At 45.1% G+C, this 21,147-nt stretch overlaps 2 protein-coding genes across 13 annotated transcripts in view; one reads left to right on the forward strand and one right to left on the reverse strand.

Moving 5' to 3' along the window:
* Positions 1-69: 69 nt before the first annotated feature.
* Positions 70-12,732, forward strand: TMEM41A (transmembrane protein 41A). Of its 2 annotated transcripts, none has more exons than XM_019463413.2 (5): positions 70-307; positions 1,820-1,973; positions 4,744-4,905; positions 5,522-5,660; positions 12,325-12,732. In XM_019463413.2, exons 1-5 carry the CDS (start codon positions 189-191, stop codon positions 12,423-12,425), a joined length of 675 nt encoding a protein of 224 aa, XP_019318958.1. In that variant the 5' UTR covers positions 70-188; the 3' UTR covers positions 12,426-12,732. The 2 variants fall into 2 exon arrangements, with proteins under 2 accessions (XP_019318958.1, XP_019318957.1); XM_019463412.2 differs by lacking the exon at positions 12,325-12,732 and adding an exon at positions 7,047-8,898 and having other exon boundaries at positions 74-307.
* MAP3K13 (mitogen-activated protein kinase kinase kinase 13) overlaps positions 11,594-21,147 on the reverse strand; it is a 169,163-nt gene continuing 159,609 nt past the window's right edge. For all 11 annotated transcript variants that reach the window (XM_019463399.2, XM_019463400.2, XM_019463408.2 and 8 more), the window contains 3 exons: positions 19,190-19,260; positions 16,450-16,747; positions 11,594-15,319 (listed from right to left, as the gene is read on the reverse strand). In XM_019463399.2, coding sequence (XP_019318944.1) covers positions 15,218-15,319; positions 16,450-16,747; positions 19,190-19,260 — 471 coding nt within the window. In that variant the 3' untranslated portion in view covers positions 11,594-15,217. The remainder of the gene's footprint in view (positions 15,320-16,449; positions 16,748-19,189; positions 19,261-21,147) is intronic.

Consider the following 21,147-nt stretch of genomic DNA (forward strand, 5'->3'; position numbering starts at 1 on the left):
CGACCGGCAGGCACAACTTGCGCAGCGCAGGCCGGAGGCGGGGCCTGGATTCGGGGGCGGGGCTTGGTGCGGACCCCGCCCCGGTCCGTCCGTGAATACGCTCCGGAGGCATAGGCCAACGCGCAGCCTCGCCCGGCGCTGCCTGCAGGCTCCTCTGTGGCCCGGCGGGTCCGGTCGCCGGCGCCGAGATGCGCCCCCTGCTTGGCTTCCTGCTGGTCTTCGTCTGCTGCACCTTCGCCCTGTACTTGCTGTCGACGCGACTGCCCCGCGGGCGGACGCTGGGCCCGGACGAGGAGACTGGAGGCAGGTGCGTGGCGCGGGTGGCGAGGGCCGCGGTTCGGGTCCGAGGAAGGGAGACAGATACGAGGATGGGGTCTTCGAATCGGAGATTGGGTTCCAGGATCGGAGGCGTCGGGGGCCGGGGTTCAGGTCTGGGACTGGAGATCAGGGTCGGTGTCCTGGCCGCGTCTGTCCGGTCTCGGGCGGGCGGGGTGGATGGGAGTTGTGGTCCGCCCGGACTGAACCTGCGCTGTGCTGGTTGCGCGGAGTGCAGTTTCGGCGCGCTATCCGTGGCTTTGCACGCAGGGCGGTGATTTGCCGAGGGAAACGCGGCGCCTCATGCCGGCGGCACCGGTTCGCGCACCTCTGTCTGCGCCGTGGCATCACCACGGGAGCCGGGTGCCGATCGCCTTCCCGGCCCAGCCCTGACCCGCATTTTCAGCCGACCCTCGCCCTTGTGTGGTCCCGCAGCCTCACCTCTACGACCGCTTTCGGCCTCCCTCCGTCGTTCTTCCCACCCCATCTCACTTCCGTCAGCCCTGCCCTTGGGACTCTACGGCATTCGGTCTGCAGAAGTGTTGCAAGGACCTCTTTAAATATTCACGAATTAATTATCGGAGCCGCCCCTCTTCCTGAATATCTCTACTTTCCCCCTTCTCATGACCGTCTGGGTGGGGCTGGAGGCGGTGCAATTCCTACCGGGCTGGTTTGCCGTCAGTGTTGCATACTGTTCAAAAAGTTTATGGAAATGTGCCTGCCACAGCATGGCGTTCACAAGAATGTTACTGATATTTGAATATGAGGGTAACTTTTCGGTTACCCTAGTTGGGAGGTTGGGAAGGCTCTGCTGTGTGTGTCAGACACACTAAGAGAAACATTCTGATGAGAACTAGGAGGGTGTGTTCATAATTGATCATTGATAGATTCAAGGGTTATTCTTATGTCAGAGGCAAGGTAGCCCTTACACTGTCACCCTTGTATAGGGTTCAGAATGCACTAAGGGCCAGATAAAGAGCGGGGTGAACAAGCAGCCTCTTTGAAAGGATTAGTTCAAGCTTGACATATTATCAAGAAGGTTATGTTTGTGGTGTGGGACAGATATACTTTCCAAGAGAATCTTTAATTGGCTTGTTAGTGACTGATAAAACAGTCTTTTACCTAGTAACTCAGGAGCAGTGTGAAGTTTTAATTGTCCTTGGCCTGAAGTTTGTGGGGGAGGGGGTGTTCCAGGAAGGGAAGGCAGTTTAGGACATTTAGTTCTTGCCTGAAAATTAATCCATTTGTCTCTTAAGAATAGATCCTAAAACCTGAGAACTAAAAGGAAACTTAACACTCATTTTTTCTATAAGGACCCCGAGGCCCAGGGACTAGCCTGAGATCACACTACTGGACAGTAGCAGAGTTGAGATGTTAACCCAGGTCTCTTGCTTCCAAAAGCGGGGCTCTTATGTCTGTGTCTTTGGAAAGAGGACACAAAGGACTTTTCTAGGTGCTAGGCTGATCTGGTCTCATGTTTCCATCTGCTTTTCCAAATCCCCAGGTCACTGTGGTTCCCCTCAGACTTGGCCGAGCTGCGGGAACTTTCTGAGGTCCTTCGAGAGTACCGGAAGGAGCACCAGGCCTACGTGTTCCTGCTGTTCTGCAGTGCCTACCTCTACAAACAGGGCTTTGCCATCCCTGGCTCCAGCTTCCTGGTCAGTGCCTTGCCCTCCTTCTGTGTGTGCTAGAAAGCTACCTTCTGTCTTATTTATTTATTTATTTATTTATTTATTTATTTATTTTTATTTTGGAGAGAGAGAGAGCCTGTGCACAAGCAGGGGAGGGGCAGAAAGAAGGAGACACAAAATCAGAAGCATGCTCCAGGCTCTGAGCTGTCAGCACAAAACCCATCGTGGGCTTGACCCCACAAACTGAGAGATCGTGACCTGATCTGGAGTCGGATGCTTATCCGACTGAGCCACCCAGTGCCCCCCCCCCTTTTTCCCAATATTTATTTATTTTTGAGAACACAAGGTGGGGAGGGGCAGAGAGAGGGGGCCAGATGATCCAAAGCGGGCTCTGTGCTGACAGCAATGAACCTTATGTAGGGCTTGAACTTAAAAACCGTAAGATCATGACCTGAGCTGAAGTCAGATGCTCAACCAACTGAGCCACCCAGGTGCTCTGCCACCTTCTGTCTTTGTAGAGTCCGCCTCAGGCTGCAAATCATATGGTCCAGAGCTAGACTACTGTGGCAATGATTTGATGACAGCTTCCCAAGTGTCAGACACTTTCACAGTTGCCTCACTGACCTTAGTTAATTCTCCTAACAGCCTTATAACGTGGGCCTGATTATCACACTTTACAAATAAGGAAACAGGCAGTGAGAAGTAACTGTCCAAGTTGACAGTGAGGAGGGGCAGGGCTGGGGTCTGAGCCCATGTCTGCCCAGCTCCAGAGTCTCAAATGTGCTGTTTTTGTTTCTAAGGCATTGATGGCTGTGTGCTGTCCTGGACACACACACACAATCTGAGCTGGCTCAGCTGTTCCTCCTCAGAGCTTCCATAATGTTCTGATTTTGGCACTGTTTTCTGTTATTTATTTTTTTTAAATCCGTTTTTTCCACCAGTCTTTGAGCTTTTGGCGAACCAGGCCTGTTCCTTACTCTCAGCTTTGTATTTCTTTGCCTGGTATAGGGAAGTGCCTTCACAAATGTTCGATGAACAAATGCAAGTTGTTCATGATGATGCTAGACTGGCGAGGCTGGAAGCTTCTCTGGTGTGGGGAGGAAAAGTTATTTGGAATTCCCAGACGGCCCCCAGCACTCGGAGCCGCAGTGCTGGGCCTAGACATGTGCTCTAGTCGCGGGCTGCTTCTCATCCACCCCCACCTCAGATTCTACAGAAGAACCTTGCTGTGCTCCCTGCAGCGTTTTAAGCTGCTGCATGTAAATATGTGTATATTTTAGGGCTTGGGGTGGGTTTGAATCCCAGCTGTGTAACCATGAGCCAGCCCTTTAACTTCTGCAACCCCATTTCCTCATCTGGAGAACGGGGATACTCACACAACCCCCTAGGACTGTTGCGTGGCGGAACTGAATGGAACGTGGGCATAGAGCAGCTGGCTCAGTGATGGTGCCTGGCATGCAATGGCCTTCAGCATTTGTTGAATGACTAAGAGACTGAGCAGGAAATCCCTGAAAGCTTCCTTCTGTCATGCTTCTTTCTCCTGCCCTGGCATGGAGCCTCCTCACCCCAGGCTCAGCTGGATGCACTTAAGCAATCTCTTTGTTGGAAACTGGAAGAAAAGCAAACATGTCCATGCCGAGAGAGACAGGGGAGGTGTGTGGTCCTGGAAGTCAGGGGCTGGCTTCTTGGGGTTGCCCCTGTACCTGCCCTCCCTCTTGAGCTGATCCCTCTTCAGGGCAAAGAGTCAGATGCTACCGGAGGGTGAATCCTGTCTCTGCCTAGTGTGAGCTTGGGCCTGATACTTAGTCTCTTATCCCCGTAGAATGGTGTAAGGATGGCAGATGACACAGGGTCATCATGAGGATTAAATAAGACATACAGTCAAGCACTTAACATACAGTAGGTGCTCATCAGACCCCCACCTTCTCACTTCTAACTTCCCCTTTTACTTTCTGTCTTGGATCCCATGTTGACAGGGTGATGTCTACTGGCCAAAGTGTGTTTAGGGCATACCGGTTCACTTTCCATTTTTGTTAATCTAAGACTTTGGTGAGTGTCAGCTAGAGCTCTCATCAACATGGAACCCCCAGTGTTGTGTACCACATAGATGTAATTCCAGCAAGAAGCAAAGAAGGAAGACGTTTTATATAGCTTATGTGGTCTTATTGAAGGAGAGAATTCATGGTTTGTGTTCATTTAAGATAGTTAAAATAATGTGTGAGTTCCATTTCTCCCTTCTTGGAGCACCAATGTTTGCAGGACCTACTACAACCCAGGCAGCAGGCTGGGGGCTGTATACACTGTTATCCCATTTAATTATCACCTGCCTTCTGAAGTGTTAATCTTCCCTGTTTAAAAGGTGAAGAGACCAAGGCCAAGATTGGAGTTTCCAGCTCTTCCATCACTTTTTGTTCACACCTTTAAAATGGGAGTTGAGGGGGGCGCCTGGGTGGCTCAGTTGGTTGAATGTCTGACTTCCGCTCAGGTCGTGATCTCGCGGTCCATGAGGTCGAGCCCCGGGTCGGGCTCTGTGCTGACAGCTCAGAGCCTGGATCCTCCTTCAGATTCTGTGTCTTCCTCCCTTTCTGCCTCTCCCCCACTCGCACTGTGTCTCCCTCTCTCTTTCAAAAATAAATAAACACTAAAAAAAAAAAAATAATAAAATAAAATGGGAATTGGGTTTTGGTTGGGAAAATCACTAAAAGAGGGGGGAACCTATGACTCTTGGGCTCCAGTACAAGGTGGCTGGTAGCCACCAGATGTTCTAATGGCTGAGGGTTTTGTTTTGTTTTTGCAGAACATTTTAGCTGGTGCTTTGTTTGGACCATGGCTGGGGCTTCTGCTGTGTTGTGTGTTGACATCAGTGGGCGCCACATGCTGCTATCTGCTCTCTAGTATTTTTGGCAAACAGCTGGTGGTCTCCTACTTCCCTGATAAAGTATGCCTGCTGCAGAGGAAGGTAAGCGGAGGGGCCACAACTGAGTGCCGGGCCCTGGAGTGTCACCTCAGGGCCCTGCGGAGTTTCCCACTGTGCTCCTCCACCCTGCTTTGGAGCTCCCGGGGGTTCCTTTTGATGTGATCAAGAGTCACAGACCTGGGATCAAATTCCAGCCTCATCATTACCAGCTCTGTGATTTGGGGCAAGTTCCTGACTTCTTGGAGCTTCAGGTACTTTCATTTAAAAAATGAGGAAAACATGGGGCTCCTGGGTGGCTCAGTCGGTTGAGCGTCCGACTTCGGCTCAGGTCATGATCTCACGGTCTATGAGTTCGAGCCCCGTGTCGGGCTCTGTGCTGACAACTTAGAGCCTGGAGCCTTCTTTGGATTCTGTGTCTCCTTCTCTCTCTGCCCCTCCCCTGCTCATGCTCCGTCTCTCTCTCTCTCTCTCTCTGTCAAAAATAAACATTAAAAAAAAAAAATTTAAAAGATGAGGAAAACAATCTCTACTCTGGAGGGTTGTTGGAAGATTCAGGAAGAGAATATGTGAAGTATCTAGAAAAGTGCTTGGCACTAACAGATTGTCATGTCTAGAGATTCTTTCTGCTTCTTAATGACCTTGTCTTTTTTGGCTACAGGTGGAAGAGAACAGAAACAGCTTGTTTTTTTTCTTACTGTTTTTGAGACTTTTCCCCATGACACCAAACTGGTTCTTGAACCTCTCAGCTCCGATTCTGAACATCCCGATTGTGCATTTCTTCTTCTCTGTTCTGATTGGTAAGAAGCTGGTGGGTTAAGTCTGTGTCTTCAGCATGGTCATGTTGGGGGCCTGCCCTGGGTTATCAGCCACATGGGCATGTGCCTGGCTCTGGCCTCTGATTAAGATCTGCCTTGAAAAAAAGAGGTGGTGCTAGTGAAGTTCTTTGTTGCCTTTTGACAATTGTATGACCTTCAATAAGCTACTTACCCTCCATGAACCATTTGGCCAGATGAGGGGCTGGGACCAGAGCAGTGTTTCTCAAAGTCTGTGCCTTGGTTCGCCTTTATCAGAGTGGTAATGTGCTAACATCCTGTAAAATCAGTGACTGTTGTTTTCTCCACACTAGAATTAAACCAACCCTACTTTAAGCCTAGGCAAGGATTGCCTCTCTTAAACCTACTTTAGAGCATGGAGGGAAAGACTATTCAGGGCTTCCAGGTGGAACATAACAAATCTGTGGTTGAACAACTGCTGTTGATAGGGAATTCTTGAGAGAAAGTAAGATCTTAAAGCAAAATTGACCACAGCTCATTTTGGTCATTTTGGCTTTCAAACAAAGTGCCTCAGTACCTCAGTTAGCAGCCTGTAATTACCTAGGTGGCAGAAGGCTTGGCAAGACTCTGGAGACCGGGGCTCCAGTCCCCCTTCTGACAAGCTGTGTGACCTTGAGTACTCTATGAACTTGAGGCATCTACTGTAGGGAAGGAACAGGTTGTTAGTCCCAAACCAGTCAGAGTCTCCGGGGTAGAGGTCAGGAAAAGCTATTAGAGTTTCCTGGGTTTTACTCCAGGCCCAGGTAACCAGAATCTCTGTGGGGAGCCCAAGAATGTGTTTTTAACAGCTTCCCCTGGGATTGTTATATAACCAGCCTGTCTGCTACCAGTCAGACTTTTGGGATCCAGTGGATTTGATGATCGCTTAGAGACAGTATAGAACATGAAAGTAGTACTATTTCTAAGAAACGTGTTTTTCTCTTAGCATGCTATAAATCTCATAATACTGGTACCTCTCATTACTTAGGCTGTTGGATGCTCAGAACCCAGTTTGGGGCACTTCTAGCAAATTGGTGAACCTTATACTTTTTGTACTAACTGTATCTCCTGATTAACTTATTCTTGACTTTTCTTTTTCCTATTAAACATTTTTTGTCTTATAGTAGTATATGTGTTTTTATAAATCATCTCAAGCCTGTTTGTTAAACAAGGCAGTTGTTTATGGGAAGTGAGGAAAGGAGGGGAAGGAGTAGAGAGGGAGGGAAAGAGGTAATGTGCTGAGGGGTCAGGAGTTAGGAAAAAAAAAAAAAATTCTGGAGTCTGGGTTGTGAATTCCTGGGGACATTTGTGAAGGGCTATTATTTTTTATTTTGCTGCCCCTAGTAACAGGCTCTTTCCCTTTTCTTCCAGGTTTGGTCCCATACAATTTTATCTGTGTGCAGACAGGCTCCATCCTGTCAACTCTGACCTCTCTGGATGCTCTTTTCTCCTGGGAAACGGTCTTCAAGCTTTTGGCCATTGCTCTGGTGGCCTTAGTTCCTGGAACCCTCATTAAAAAATTTAGTCAAAAGGACCTGCATTTGAATGAAATAAGCAACACTAATCATCTAAATAGTAGAAAGGACACGTGATCTGGGTTTTTGGTTGCCATGTCCTTGGACTTTGTTGTTTATTTGTATAATGGGTGTGGTCCTGTGCAGCCCGTCATTGTTTTTTAATTACCCTCAACAGGTGATTTTGGACACTATATATCTGTGTGCAGTGTTTTTATAAAGGACGTTCTGTTCTAGAAGGTGAACTGTATCAGGTTCTCAAACCAGTCCTGGTTTAGCAGGGTACTCTGTGAAACGGATGGCCTTCTAGAAAATCCTATTTGTATTTTGTTGAAAAACAAGGAACTCAGGATGGTCTGTTGTATTTGTCTCTCAGCAAGCCCCGCGCTGCTTCAGGAGAGGATGCTGATTGTCCTTAATCCAGAGTGCCTCTTCTGCAAAGTGATAGGCTGTTGTGACAGGTGTTCTGTTAAATCCCTAGTGGATGCTACTGGTGTAAATGATGTGAACCCACATCACTGACATTACCTTTTATCCTGTTAGTCTCATGGAGAGTGTTTTCTTCTGTATTTTTTTTTTTTTTTTTTTTTTTTTTGCCAATGACCTACCTCTTCCATAAACCAAGGGGAACTAGCTGACAAACTGCATAGAACTTTCACATACAACTCAAATGCACAGTGATTTCTGTGATGCTTTGTGTTCAGATGCACTGATGTTACCAAACATGTCAAATCTCTTGGTTGCGTGTTCTGACAATTCAGCTGATTGCAAATAGACTATTAAATATGAATGCAGCAAATTCTGCATGTTATGGGTATATTCTGGGGACATTCTTACCTGTCTGAATGGGGCAGGGCCCCTTGACTCACTGGAACCAAATGACCTGTCGGTACATTTTCTAATCTGTCCTTTCTGTGTGGGAATCCTGTCTCTGTCCTGCTAGGAGAATGGATTCAGTACACTCAGCTATCAGCCAGCATAGCCTCTGAATTTTTTTCGTTTTGTCATTTGTCAAGAATAACTGAGGAATAATTCTATTTTATCTTTTAATCCAAGGGGGAGAACTTGGTTTTGGATTACTGTGTTGTGTTGTATTTTTAATGATCTGTAGCTGCTGCTGCTGCTTACAGCTGCAGTACTGAACTGGCACAGACCTGGGTTAATGCTTCCAAGTACAGGAGGACCTTGGCACCTACACTGACCATCTCTGGGATCCTGTACCATACAGGACTAACTCGTCATTTCTTACCAGAACCGTTGCTGTTGGGCATCCTCTGCTGGGTTTTGATTTGGTGCGGCCAAGAATCTTGCCAAGGCTTTCCCTCAAGCCACGTGTTCTGCATGAATTCTTGAGAATACTCCTGTTCAGGAGGAAGAATGAATTCCTAAGCAGTGTTTTTTGGACAAGCTATGATCCAAAAAACACGACAAGGACTTCATTTTTAAAGGCATATTGCTTTAGAAGAAGCATGCTTACAGGAGCGGGGGTGAGGAGAAGGCTGTGTGAAATCTGTGGCTCTTTGTGTTCTGGAGGAGCAGGAGGCAAGGGGAAGCCAGTATGTTTTCTACACGACTGCAAGTGTGTGCCCTTTATCAAGATCCTTATGTTTGTCTCTCTCCCTCTTGCCTCGTGATTTTGCTACACTGTGCCTTACCAGTTGTGAGTTTACAGGCAAAGCAATTTCCCAAATAAATGGATATAAACGTTCTGTATGGGGTGTGTTGTACATGTTGCTCACGTTCAGTTCCCCTTGCCAGCGGGAATCAGGATTGGCTGAAAATCAAACAATCCAAAATGGTGTTTTAGCATCACTCTCAGGAGGCTTCTTACCAGTATGATTCCTTAGAAGCCAGATTTTCATTTTCACCTTTTCCTTCTCTACACTTACTTTATAGTGGAGTCACTAATGAAGAGTAGCTGCAAGATGGGCAGCAGGAAGGCCATGGGAAAAAAGAAGGGCACGTGTCCACCACCAAGAGGAAACTATTAAGAGAGGGATGGTTGTCCCCTCCTTCTGTAGGTGTGTCTGAAACCACAGCCACAGAAACCTTCTCCACACCCGGCTTTCCTGGCTGCAGGCCACCCTGCATGTGAAGTTTTCCTTTCCCTACAGCTCTGACAAGTGCTGAGACCTGTGAAGGCAGCTTTCGGGACACAAACAGAACCTGAGGAAAAGACACGACCAGAAAGGAGTGAAGCACGCTTTTTGTTTAATTCCATGCATTGGTTTGCTTCGATAGTCGCTCTTGTTCCCATCAGTGTACAATTATTCAGTACAAATGGAGCTGGCATCAGAAACCACAGGGAGCAGGGGACTGACGGTACTGGAGGTCCAGGGAGACAGATGAGGAAGCTCATTTTGAGACTTAACCCCAAAAAAGAATTTGCTCCAAGTTGATAGGAACTCAAATTATTGCAATAAAGAATCAGAGTGGGTCTTCCCACTTCCAGAGTCTGAGAAGAGGGCACTGGAGGTGGAAAGCCACCCAGATGATACGGTCAATAAGGGATATCTTCTTGGGGCACCTTGGTGGCTCAGTTAAGCATCTGACTCTGGGCTTCGGCTCAGGTCATGATCTCACAGTTCCTGAGTTTGAGCCCCATATTGGGCTCTGTGCTGACAGTGTGGAGCCTGCTTGGGATTTTCTCCCTCTGTCTCTCCTTCTCTGCCCCTCCCCTGTTCTGTTAAAATAAATAAGGTTAAAAAAAAAAATTGTGGAAAAAAAAAAAGGCTATCTTCCTAAGAGCTTGCACATTCTGGCTGCAGGGTCCCTCTGTGTATGACCATTGGAGGACCCCGTCTGTCAGGTCACTGGGCAACAGCCTGGGGCCAGGAGGCAGCATTCCCGAGTGTGGTGAAGTGGCTCCAGAGAGTAAGCCTGGGGGTCGGGGGTCTGCCGAAAGTTTTCTTACAGTGGCCTTGCATCTGCCTAGGGGCTTGTCTCTACGAAATCCTGCCATCATGTTCTGGTCATGTGACAAGTTAACAAAAGCTTTAGTCCAACTCCTTTGGCGTAACCCTGTTTTTCAGAGCAGTGCTTTCAGAGCTCCCCTCTTGTGCCACCTGTCCCTGAGAAATGCTCCAGGTTCCAGAAGGCTCTTCCACTTGGCAACCTACTTCATTCCAGTTTGAATAGGCTCTTGCAGTACTGGCTGGAACATGCAAACAGACTAATGTAATTCTTACGTGCTAGTCTGTGAGGTTGGTAACATTGGTGATATGAGTATAGTAAGTAGGACATTTATTCTATGAAATCAGCAAAGAAGAAAAATCTTGCTGCCTGGAAAGGCACTAAATTCATACTGACAGTACAAGTCAAAGTCTTAAGAATATCACACTGTTTTGATACATTAGCCTCACAGAGTCTAAGAAAGAAGCAGGTAACTGGGACCTAACTTTAGCTTTCTGTTTATAGAAGGGGAGGGAGGAACATGCCTATTTAACACAATGAAATGACGTAAATGAAGAGACACTTTGGAATTCAATCCATCAGTGACTGGAAATTATTCAGTTGGAATTGTAGTCCAAAAGGGCGGTGGGTGGAAGCAAGTGGCCTTTTTCCTGCCAGTGGTGCTGACCTCCACAGCCACAGGGTGGGCTCCAAAAGGAGAACACTGGTGTGGTCCTGTCATTCTCCCTTCAGGGCTAACTCAAGATCTCAAACCACCTTGTGAAAATTGTGAGGTTCGAGTTGGGATGCTGAAATAGATGTCCCCTTTTCCAATCAAGCTGTCATTGTTTCTCCAAGTGCTGTGTTATGAGAGGTTCTGAGGCTGTGTCCGGGCTGGGTGGGAACGAATATGGCGATCAAGAAATAACATCAGTCTTGGGTGTTAGGGTGGAGGTGGTAGGTGGCGGTATGTGATAGTATATTGGCTTCTGGTTTCGTGGAAAAACAAAACAGCAAACTGTACTGCAGAGCAAGGCAGGAATCCCTTGCATTCCAAGTATGTTCTATCCTAGAGAATTCGGTTCCAGGAAGTTCAAGTAGGAACATTTTACGAAAAGGGGGAACACTTGAGACAAAAAGGCACGGGGATAAAAAAGTAAATTAGGTGATCAGTGAGGATGCATTCACACGGAAAGGATGTGTCAGGGCTTCACAGTAGGGGAGGGCATTTAAAATTGGGTTGGTACCAGGAAAATTCCAAATCATCGTATCTATTACTTAGGATAAGAGGGAAGTTTAGCACAATGAGGCCCTGAAATATATGTCCAGTACCTAGTACGTCCTACAAAAAAATCCTTAATTCTAGAAGGATGGTTTGCTGATACTAAAGTTTTAAATATCTGAACTTCAAGTAGGCTATACCAAATCCTTTTTGAGTAGGAGCTCCCCCAATCTTGCAAACAGGTCTAAACTTCAGTGGCGGTAAGGTCTATTATGATTTCGAAGTGAATGTTGGCTTCTCAGTCCCTCTGCAAAGCAATTTTAATAGGAATTGTTACCAGAGGACATGATCTAGAAATAGATGAAAATCAGAACCAATGTTCATCTGCAACACAAATTAAAACTCGTTATCTTGCAGTCAGTCAAAAACAGATGCTAAATGAATGTGGACACTGATCCCAAGGGGGTTAAGCTTTCCATCAACAATGAAGCTTGAAATCACAGTCTTTTGAGGTTCCTTAAAGCATTGTGGCACAGTCCTCAGGACTGAAGGATCAGCTCTTCAATTTCCTGAGCTCTAAGATTCAGCACTCTTCAGAGGATGTGGAGCTGTTCTCCAAGAAACACACACGGATTCAAAATTGTCCTGGTTAGCTCAAGGCAGGCAGTGAAGGGCAAGGCTGGGATAGAGAAGGCATTTCTCTTTTTAACCTAGACTATTTTTAACCTAGACTTTTCTGAAGCCTCTCGTCACTTCTACTAAAAATAAATAAATAAATAAAAGGGTTCAATGTGGAGCTTTATTCAACTCTCAACAATACAGTGAATGACTCATGATTCAACACTGTCTACTACCCTAACATGCTTATAACAGTTAACCCAGATAGGTATATGGCATTATCATATTTGGGAATTCAAAAAACATCAAAGTTATGAGGTATCAGGTGTGGGTTTTCGAGGAAGACCATCACTGAAAGATGTAAGACAGAAGCTGACCCTCCTGTTTCCTTTTGCCACTACAGGTGGGCAAGAACTGGACGAGCTAAAGTGTGTTTTATGGTGGAGAGAAAGGGGACATAGACTTGTTCCCAGAAGAAATGAACCAGAGAGATTCATAGTTTAGTGTGGTCTGAAGTCTCAAGAGATGAACTCTCAGTTCCCAGAAGAAATGAACCAGAGAGATTCACAGTTGAGTGTGGTCTGAAGTCCAAGGATGGAAAATATGGCCTTTTAAGGTACTTTTCCGGCCCGATCACCCTCTAAGTGAGTAGGCCTCCTTCTAGAATGCCTCTAGTCTTATTACGGGATGACATCATAGCTAGGCATTTTATGTCAATGTCATGATATACATATTCTTTTTGTTTGCTTGTTTCTTTTTATGTTTCCCTGCTACTCCCAGCCAGGAGAAATAAAAAGCTGGTACTATGGGACCTGGAAAGAAGGAGATGACAAACTGTGCTGCCTGCTCTTGAATCTGCCTAACCCATGGGCCCCGGGCAGCAACTCTCAGGTCGGCTCCTCCCAGGGGACTAAATAATTCTCTTTTTGCCTCTAATGTAGTCCCATGATTTTATTTCTTAAGAAACTTGAGAAAGTTTACAGCTTTTGAAGTATTTGTCCATCCACTCAGTCATCTGCCCACCCGGGAGCTTTCAGGATCAAGTCAAAGCCACAGTGCATCCACTGGCCTCCAGGGCAGAACCCGCATCCTCAGATGATTGTTGTTGCACACAGAAAATGAGGGAATACAACTAAGATGAATACCAGGGAGCTCCCAAATGGCAGTTCCATTTTCATTCCTTCATAAAAATCATAAAAACCCATAATTATTCATGGTTAGCAATAAACACAATCATTGTGCTACACTGTAAAGCCACACCTTCTGATCGACAGAAAATGAGAATGATAATTATTATAAAACAAAATAACAGTGATAATAATGCCATAACTTAAGATCTTTCATGTAGTCCAGCTACAGAATTTATACAAAATGGAATAATTTAATGCAAACAATACTGCTCTCTGTATAAGTTAAACATTTTCCTTCATCTTACCTAAGAGCTATAAATTATAGACACTAAATTTTAAATCAACGACTCAACATAAAGTGTAAACACATGGAGGGATCAGACAAGCAAAGGAAGTGCTCTAAATTCCCTCCACCTTTCCTTTTTGGCTGATGCAATCGGCGACCCCCAGCGGAGGGCAACGTTTTCATCTTTGTTGGAAATAGTTTAATACCTGTAATGTGTAAGTCTTTCCTAATGTCCAACGTGATGCAGTGTCAAAGAGTCAAGCCATGTTCTTCAGGTCTTGAGCCTAGAGAGGTTGTTTGACAGTAACCTATCTTGGAGACAGAGATGGAAACTAGGCCAACACCCGTTTTTATATAAAATTCTAGATAAAAATTTCCTTGAAGCTGAGGCATGATGAAATTCCTTGGGATGCTTTTCAAAGACTGTGACCCCAGAGACAAGCCAGGACCTCATGTCTTGGACAATGTAAAATCTCTCTAATTGCTGCTCAGCATCAGTTGTTCTTTCTATAAATTTCCAGATTCAATTATTCTAACTGCATTGATCCAAAGTGCAGTAAAATACACTTTACCAGTTGCATTTAACAAAAATGCTACTGTAATGTGGGAGGGGTTGACTTTTACAAGTTGCTTATGCTGCCTTTATCCTGATAGTGGTAGCCAGGCACTAAAGCTTCCCAGATAGAATGAGTTAATGAATAAATACAAGGGGGTGGTTCGGGATTGGACTTTGGACAGACTCACACACACGCTAGCTGCCTTCAAAGTCTGTTCTGTTTGAATCAATATGACTCTAGTAGACAAGTAACCTGGTTCCACAGAGGGGTGATCTGATCTTCTTCACGTAGCTGAACTGAGACATTGTGAGAATGCGCTTTCACAAATTCCACATTTGCTTTTCTAATACTGTTGTAAATTTCCTTTTTCTCTTTTTGGCACCCCCTGCCTTTTTTCCTAAAGGAAGTGGTCAACAGGTGGAAAGGAAATAGGCTATACGAAAATGGCACTTGAGTCTGAAAAATCAACACATTGGTCAAGGTAACACATTTGTCAAGGTAATGACAATGACAGCATTAAAAAGGGAAGCATTTGTCAAAGACAAGGCTTGATGCTATCTGTAAGTCTCACTACCAAATGCTGCTTCAAGTTCTTAAAATGAAATCAGCTTCCAGATGTGTAGTTGTCTATTTTCCTCCTAGAGGAAGCACATGCCCTCAAGGACCTTGGGTGCAAGTATCTGGTCATCAGTCTCTTCTAGATCATTTCCATCACCCATGTGGGCAAGCTGGTTGAACTTAATGTGGTCTGTTCACAAGTTACCTGGAATTGCTTTTCTTTGTTTTCTAAAATAATCAGTATGTCTTGCTCTGGCTCTTCTTCGTCTCTTATGGCCAAAAGAACTGGTCCCCATTGTTCAAGTAGCAATAATATCTCCTGGCCCCACAAATTCCCAACGATGTTGCTCCTAAATTCCACTTCTTTCTTTTTTTTCTTTCTTCCTTTATCTCTCTCTCTCTTTTTGCAAGAAATTATTGTGTCTGTCTCTATATCATATATAGTTCACTCTTTACAGTACAAAGTGTTAAAATGTCAAACAAAAATAAATATCAATGTTACAGTAGCTAGAATATTCAATAAAATAGATCCCTGCCATTCTTGATTGAAATGTTCAGTGAGACTTAATTTCATTTGGATATTTTTTTCCAAGAGATTTGCGAAGTCTCATGTTCCTGTTATTGCAGCTCATTTCTAGGGGTAAGAAAGAGGGGGCAGCTCTCTTCCCAGACGAAAAAGCAGGGAGAGAGTGGGAAGAGTCTGGGGGTGGGATGGATCTGAAATGCCAGTATAGTCATGAGATCTTCAGGATGGGTTTTCTTTCATTACCAAGTAGCAGAGTTGTAGTGTTTATTGGTCCTGACTGTGGCATCAGAACACTCTCCATCTGAAGAGTCACAGTCCGATTCTTCAAACTGCATAGGATTCTGCAAAGTTGAGACAAAAGAAAACCTTAATTTGTTTGGGAAATCACTTAGTAAACATGTATGGAACACTTCCCAGAGGACAGGCACTGTGCTGGGTTGCTGGCTATGATACATGAGACCAGGTCCTGTCCTTGCAGGGCTTCTGGAGAGACAAGACATATAAACATGACATGGCCTTATATGTGGAATTTAAGAAACAAAACAGATGAACAAGGGGAAGGGAAGGAAAAATAAAATAAGATAAAAACAGAGAGGGAGGCAAACCATAAGAGGCTCTTAACGACAGAGAGCAAACTGAGGGTTGCTGGAGGGAGGTGGGTGAGGGATGGGCCAAATGGGGGATGGGCTCTAAAGAGGGCACTTGTTGGGATGAGCACTGGGTGTTGTATGTAAGAGATGAACCACTAAATTCTACTCCTGAAGTCAATACTAAACTACTATACTATATGTTAACTAACTGGAATTTAAGGAAAATCTTGGAAGAAAAAAAATGATGATGTCGATGATGATAGCAATTATAGCAATACCACCTCAGCCCCATTTACATAGTGTTCACTATGTGCCAGGCACTGCTGTAAGTGGTTTTCATCTAGGGAATTCATTTAATCCTCACAAGCACCCTAGGAGATAAGTGCTGTTAATCACTCCCACTTTACGGATAAGGAAACTGACCTACAGGGAGGTTAGTAGCTTGCCCAATGCTGCGGTCAGTCAGTAAAGAACTCAGGCTGGGACTGGCATCTAGGCAGTCAGATTCCACGTGTAAACTTACAACCACTCTGCTATCCTGCCTTCAAAGGCAGCACTGGACAGGCATTGAAGTGTTCCCTGTACTATGAGAGCATCATCCAGGGGACATGGAGAGGGGAGGCTCATACCCTTAACCACAAGGGAGATGGGGTCAGGAGAAGGAGATGTTTGAGTTAAATCTTAGAAGAAAGGATGCCCGAGCAGTTCGATGTTTGTGCCTCATTTAGGAGAACTGCCTTTATTTCAGGGAGCTCTGTGGATCTCTGCACTTCTACTTACTTCCAGGAGGCAGTTGTTTTATCTTATACCCTAAATGACTTGAGTATGCTCTAAACCCAAAGAGCTACAGTGATCAGAGGAGAAGGGAGGAGAAGCCCCACCTCGTAGCCACGTTCCTCCGCACACAGCTTGCCCAGAGACATCTGCGTCTTCACGCGGCGCACGGCGCACTCCTTGTCAGAGAGCCCATCTGAATGCGAGGATATCTCAATGGGGATCTCTGGCGTCTGGGACAGCAGATCATCTAGCTTCTCCGCCAGGCGGTCTTCCAGTTTATCCGCTAACTCATCAGGACTGTTGGAGTGGTCGCTGGTATTTCCCTCCTCTCCATCAGACACAGAGAAATTCTCAGAGCTAAAGGTTGAATACGACTGGCAGCTGCTGATACAGCGATGGGGCCTAGAACCACAAAAAACCAGAGGACCTTAATCACAGGAACAGCTACTGTTCTTAGACCATAGCCTTGGTGAGAGGTTTTCTAGGTTCCTCCCTGCCCCCGAGGGAGACTCAAAACTCCAGGTGGATAGACACTATTATATTTTATAAGACCAGTGCTCTAACCCCTGAGCTATGGAGCCAACACTATTAAATTTTAAAGCAAACGAGAAGGAAATTTGCATTTCCTGTTCACTTGGTTTGTATGTTTATGTGGCTAAACAGTACACTCCACTGTTGATGGCTACTACTGGTCTTTGAGAAACTCAGCAGCTCTGATCACAGTTGTGTACACGCATGCATGGTATGGAAAAGTTCAAACTGAAATTCAGCTGCTTATACACAGACCTCCCAGATTCTTACAGGTAAACGAGTCTTGAGAGATTCTTTGGTCTAACTCATTTCTCAGGCCATAACACTAGAGCCAGACAAGGAAAGTGACTTGTTCCAGGCCACACCATCAGAGAAGGCAGAGCTGCAGCTTGGGCCGGGTCTACGCATACCCTGCTCAGTGTCATCCTCTACCAGCTGCATTTCCCACTGGGCATGGCGGCTGTGGAAGGCCACGTGTGTCCGTCCTGTCAGCCAACCCCCAGTGCAGATGAGCTTGGAAGGAACGTTCCCTCTGCAGCTATGGCCACTGCCTAGTCAGCTAATGACTGATTCCTGTTAACATGTGGGTTTAGCTCAGATGAGGCAAAATCTGCAGGGGGTGGGGAGCAGAGGGAGAATTTGCAAAAGTTCTTCAGTTTTTCCCCATTGTTTATAAGTAGCCTAGCAAATAAGAATGCTGTTAGTTCACTTTGGTTTCAAAAGAAAACAAATAATAAAAAGAAGACTGACTTTTTCCTCTGTCATTGTCAGATCTTTCTGTATCTCTTAGTACAAAGTGATTTTGATGGCATACGATCTGAGCCTCGCCAATGACAAGGTCAGGTGATAGGCTACAAGGCTGGGGGGATCAAGGACACCTGAAAAGAGCCTGTGGGAGAAGGAAATTAAAGTAGGACTTACACAACATCTCAAGGCTAGGAATCCAGAAAAGAGATAGGGAGCAAAATGTTATAAAAAGGAAAACCATGCAGTAAAAACATACATATAATTTGCATCATGGCCAACAAGAAAGGCGGGAAGCCATTAGGTGGGCTGAGTGTATGGTGTGTCATGGGAACAAAGCTGGGAGTCACGTAATTGTGATGTCGGTAGAGTGAGTTCAGAGAACGAAAAGACATTTTACTCAGATTCAATCTCACTGCATAGGAGAAACCAAGGAGGCAATAAGGCAGCAATAGCAATGTGGCAGGAATAGCTCAGGGGATGAGAACAGATTTCAATTCTTTGTACAGCGTTGGGACCCAGAATACAATTTACCAAAGGAATCCCTTGGTTTGCAGAGAATTCCTGTTTCTGGGCAGGTACACAAACCTTTCTGGCAGATTCTTAGAGCCATATTCTTCAAGAACAGAATGCCTAATTGCAGAAAAGGCTTTCTTGGAGGAAAACTACCTTCCCCACTCCTACATAAGGGCAGCTCTTTTCTAGAAGTAGGGGGATGTAGTACTTCTTTAATTTACAATGACTATTTCTGGCTAAGCACGAAGCTATTTTTAAGGCTGGGTTGAAGGAGGACTCAACCTAATTAATTATACTTAACTTGAGGCATAAAATCCAAGGCATGGAGAGTGCTATGGACTGAACTGTGTTCCCTCCCACCTCCACCCCAATTAGTATATTGAAGCCCTACCCCAGTGTGACTGAATCTGGAGATAGGCTCCTAGGAGATAATTAAGGTTAAATGAGATCATAAGTGCAGGTCCAAAATCCCACGGGACTGTGATCTTATAAGAGGAAGATATTTTCCCTTCCCTTCATTCCCTTCTCCACCTTCTCTGTCCCATACTCCCCCACCTCAACCCTGTAAGGACACAGCAATAAGGCTGCTGTCTGCAAGCTAGGAAGAGAGTCCTCACCAGGAACCTTGATCTGGGACTTCCCAGCCTCCAGAACCGTGAAAGATAAATTCCCATTGTTTAAGCCACCCAGCCTGTGGTATTTTGTTATAGCAGCCCAAGAGACTAATAAAAGGAGGTACACCAGAAACGAATGATATTATCCACAAAACAGCATGGCCATCTCTCATAAAATTCCCACTACATTCTCAAATGCACATTGAATCCATATTTATACTCCTCATCTTGAAGTTCCTAAGAAATGAATTCTGATGAACTAGAATCTGCTGTGCATAGCCATCCGCCAAAATGTGGCAATGGGAAAGGAAGAATTGTGAGTTCAAATCTCCCTACCAGGTGGTTGTTCGAAGGTGATCTGTGACTGAACAGGAGGTATGGCAAACTCAGGATTTTCCCCATTACAATGAAAGCAGTCACAGGTGTTTATTGGTTTTACCTCTGTCTTCGTGGAAATTCAACTTCACTATCTACTTCCCCTTCTTCTTCTTCTGAGGAGTCATCTCCACTCTGAGGAGAACAAGGGGAGAGTTTTACCTCAATCTGTCTCTGTCTCTCTCTCTCTCTCTCTCTCATACACACATACACACACACACTCCATATAAAAGATTTAATTATAATAAAAAGGCATTGAATAGTAGTTTGCTGAATGTCATCTTTAAACATATATAAACATATATTTATTCATTCAGCAACTTTTCCTCAGTGTCCATGATGACTGGGTCTGTGCTCTTTGCTGGAAGACACACAGACCTGAGTAAATGTGAGCCTTGCCCTCAGGTAGCTGAGGACTCCATGAGACTGTCCAAGGTGAGCGATGAGGAGGGGAAACTAGAGACAAGGTCTGGATTTGGCGGCAGCCTTATAATTATTGTTATTCATGGTTCCAGGCCCTGACACAGGGACTCCACCAAGAAGTGATCTTTCAATTCTTCAAAACCTAACAACTACTTTCCCCCTTTTATGTCACCAGTCACCTTTTCACTAATATTATAGTTACTATGCTTGTATCATTTGCACTACTAAGGCATACATTATTTGAGGGTCAGGCCATATCTTGTATTGTATTTCTCATTCCACCATGAATACCACACTGCATACACTGCACTAAACAGGTGCTCAGTACATTATTGAGCCCGCATGTTGGCCAGGATAAAGGAGCTCTGCTTGGGACATCTGAGGCCTTGTGATTGCTAGGGCTCTGAGGTTCATCTGGAAGTCTGGGTAAGTGTCCTGAGAAGATGATCTTCCTTCACAGGAAGAGTCCATTTCTCTTTGAGGACATAAGAACAGTCACACTTAAAATCAGCTGTCCTTACCCACAGAATCATGATGCACTGGATTACTATCACCCCTTGCGAGGTGGGTAACTGGGCCCAAGTAATCGTACCAAAGTTTGAGGATAATTTACTTTTAAAGTCAGGGTTTTTTAAAATTTTTTTAAAAATGTTTTTATTTATTTTGGAGACAGAGAGTGACAGAGCATAAGCGGGGAAGGGGAAGAGAGAGAGGGAGACACAGAATCTGAAGCAGGCTCCAGGCTCTGAGCTGTCAGCACAGAGCCTGATGTGGGGCTCGAACTCACAGACTGTGAGATCATGACCTGAGCTGAAGTCGGACGCTTAACCAACGGAGCCACCCAGGTGCCCCTTAAAGTCAGTTTTAATATCCATCACTCTTACCAATTTGTATTCTGATATGCCTTTTTGAGTAGTAAAGACAGGCATGGGGTTATACTGACTGCCGAGATGAGCATTTACCCTAGGCATACCTCGGAAGTGTATCCCGGTCGAGAGAAGTTGAACTGTCCTGTGGGAGTGCTGTTCCAGGGAGGCCAAATGTATGGGGTGTGTGTTTCCTGGCCCGTGGGCCCAAAGAATGCATCAAAATGGCATCAGAATGGCTCAAAGATACATGTTACTTAGGAGGGGACTGGGGTGACTGCTAAAGGGTGCGGGGTTTGTTTGTGGGATGATGAAAATATTCTAAAATTGGTTGTGGTGGTGACTGCATAGCTATGAATAAAAGCACTGAGTTGTACACTTAATAGGAGAGCTTTATGGTATGTAAATTATATCTCAATAAAGTTGTTACTGAAAAAAATACATGTTACTGGCCATATAGGGAGTAAGAGCACCCAAAACACAACTTAATCTCTGGGAATGCTTAGTCACTCGGGAGAAGCACTCGGGAGAAGAAATACAGTTCTGAGATAGTAGCCCTCAGCTTCAACTTCTTTTTTTAAAAATTGAAGTGTAATTAATTTTTATATAAGTTCCAGGTGTGTAACATAGTGATTCAACAAGTGCATATATTATGCTATGCTTGCCAAAACAAGTATAGTTATCATAGGTCACCTTACAAAGTTATTACAGTATTATTGACTATATTTCCTAT

This window comes from Panthera pardus, unplaced genomic scaffold (genome assembly GCF_024362965.1).
Source record: "Panthera pardus isolate Hobbes unplaced genomic scaffold, ASM2436296v1 HiC_scaffold_16, whole genome shotgun sequence".
Taxonomy (NCBI): Eukaryota; Metazoa; Chordata; class Mammalia; order Carnivora; family Felidae; genus Panthera; species Panthera pardus.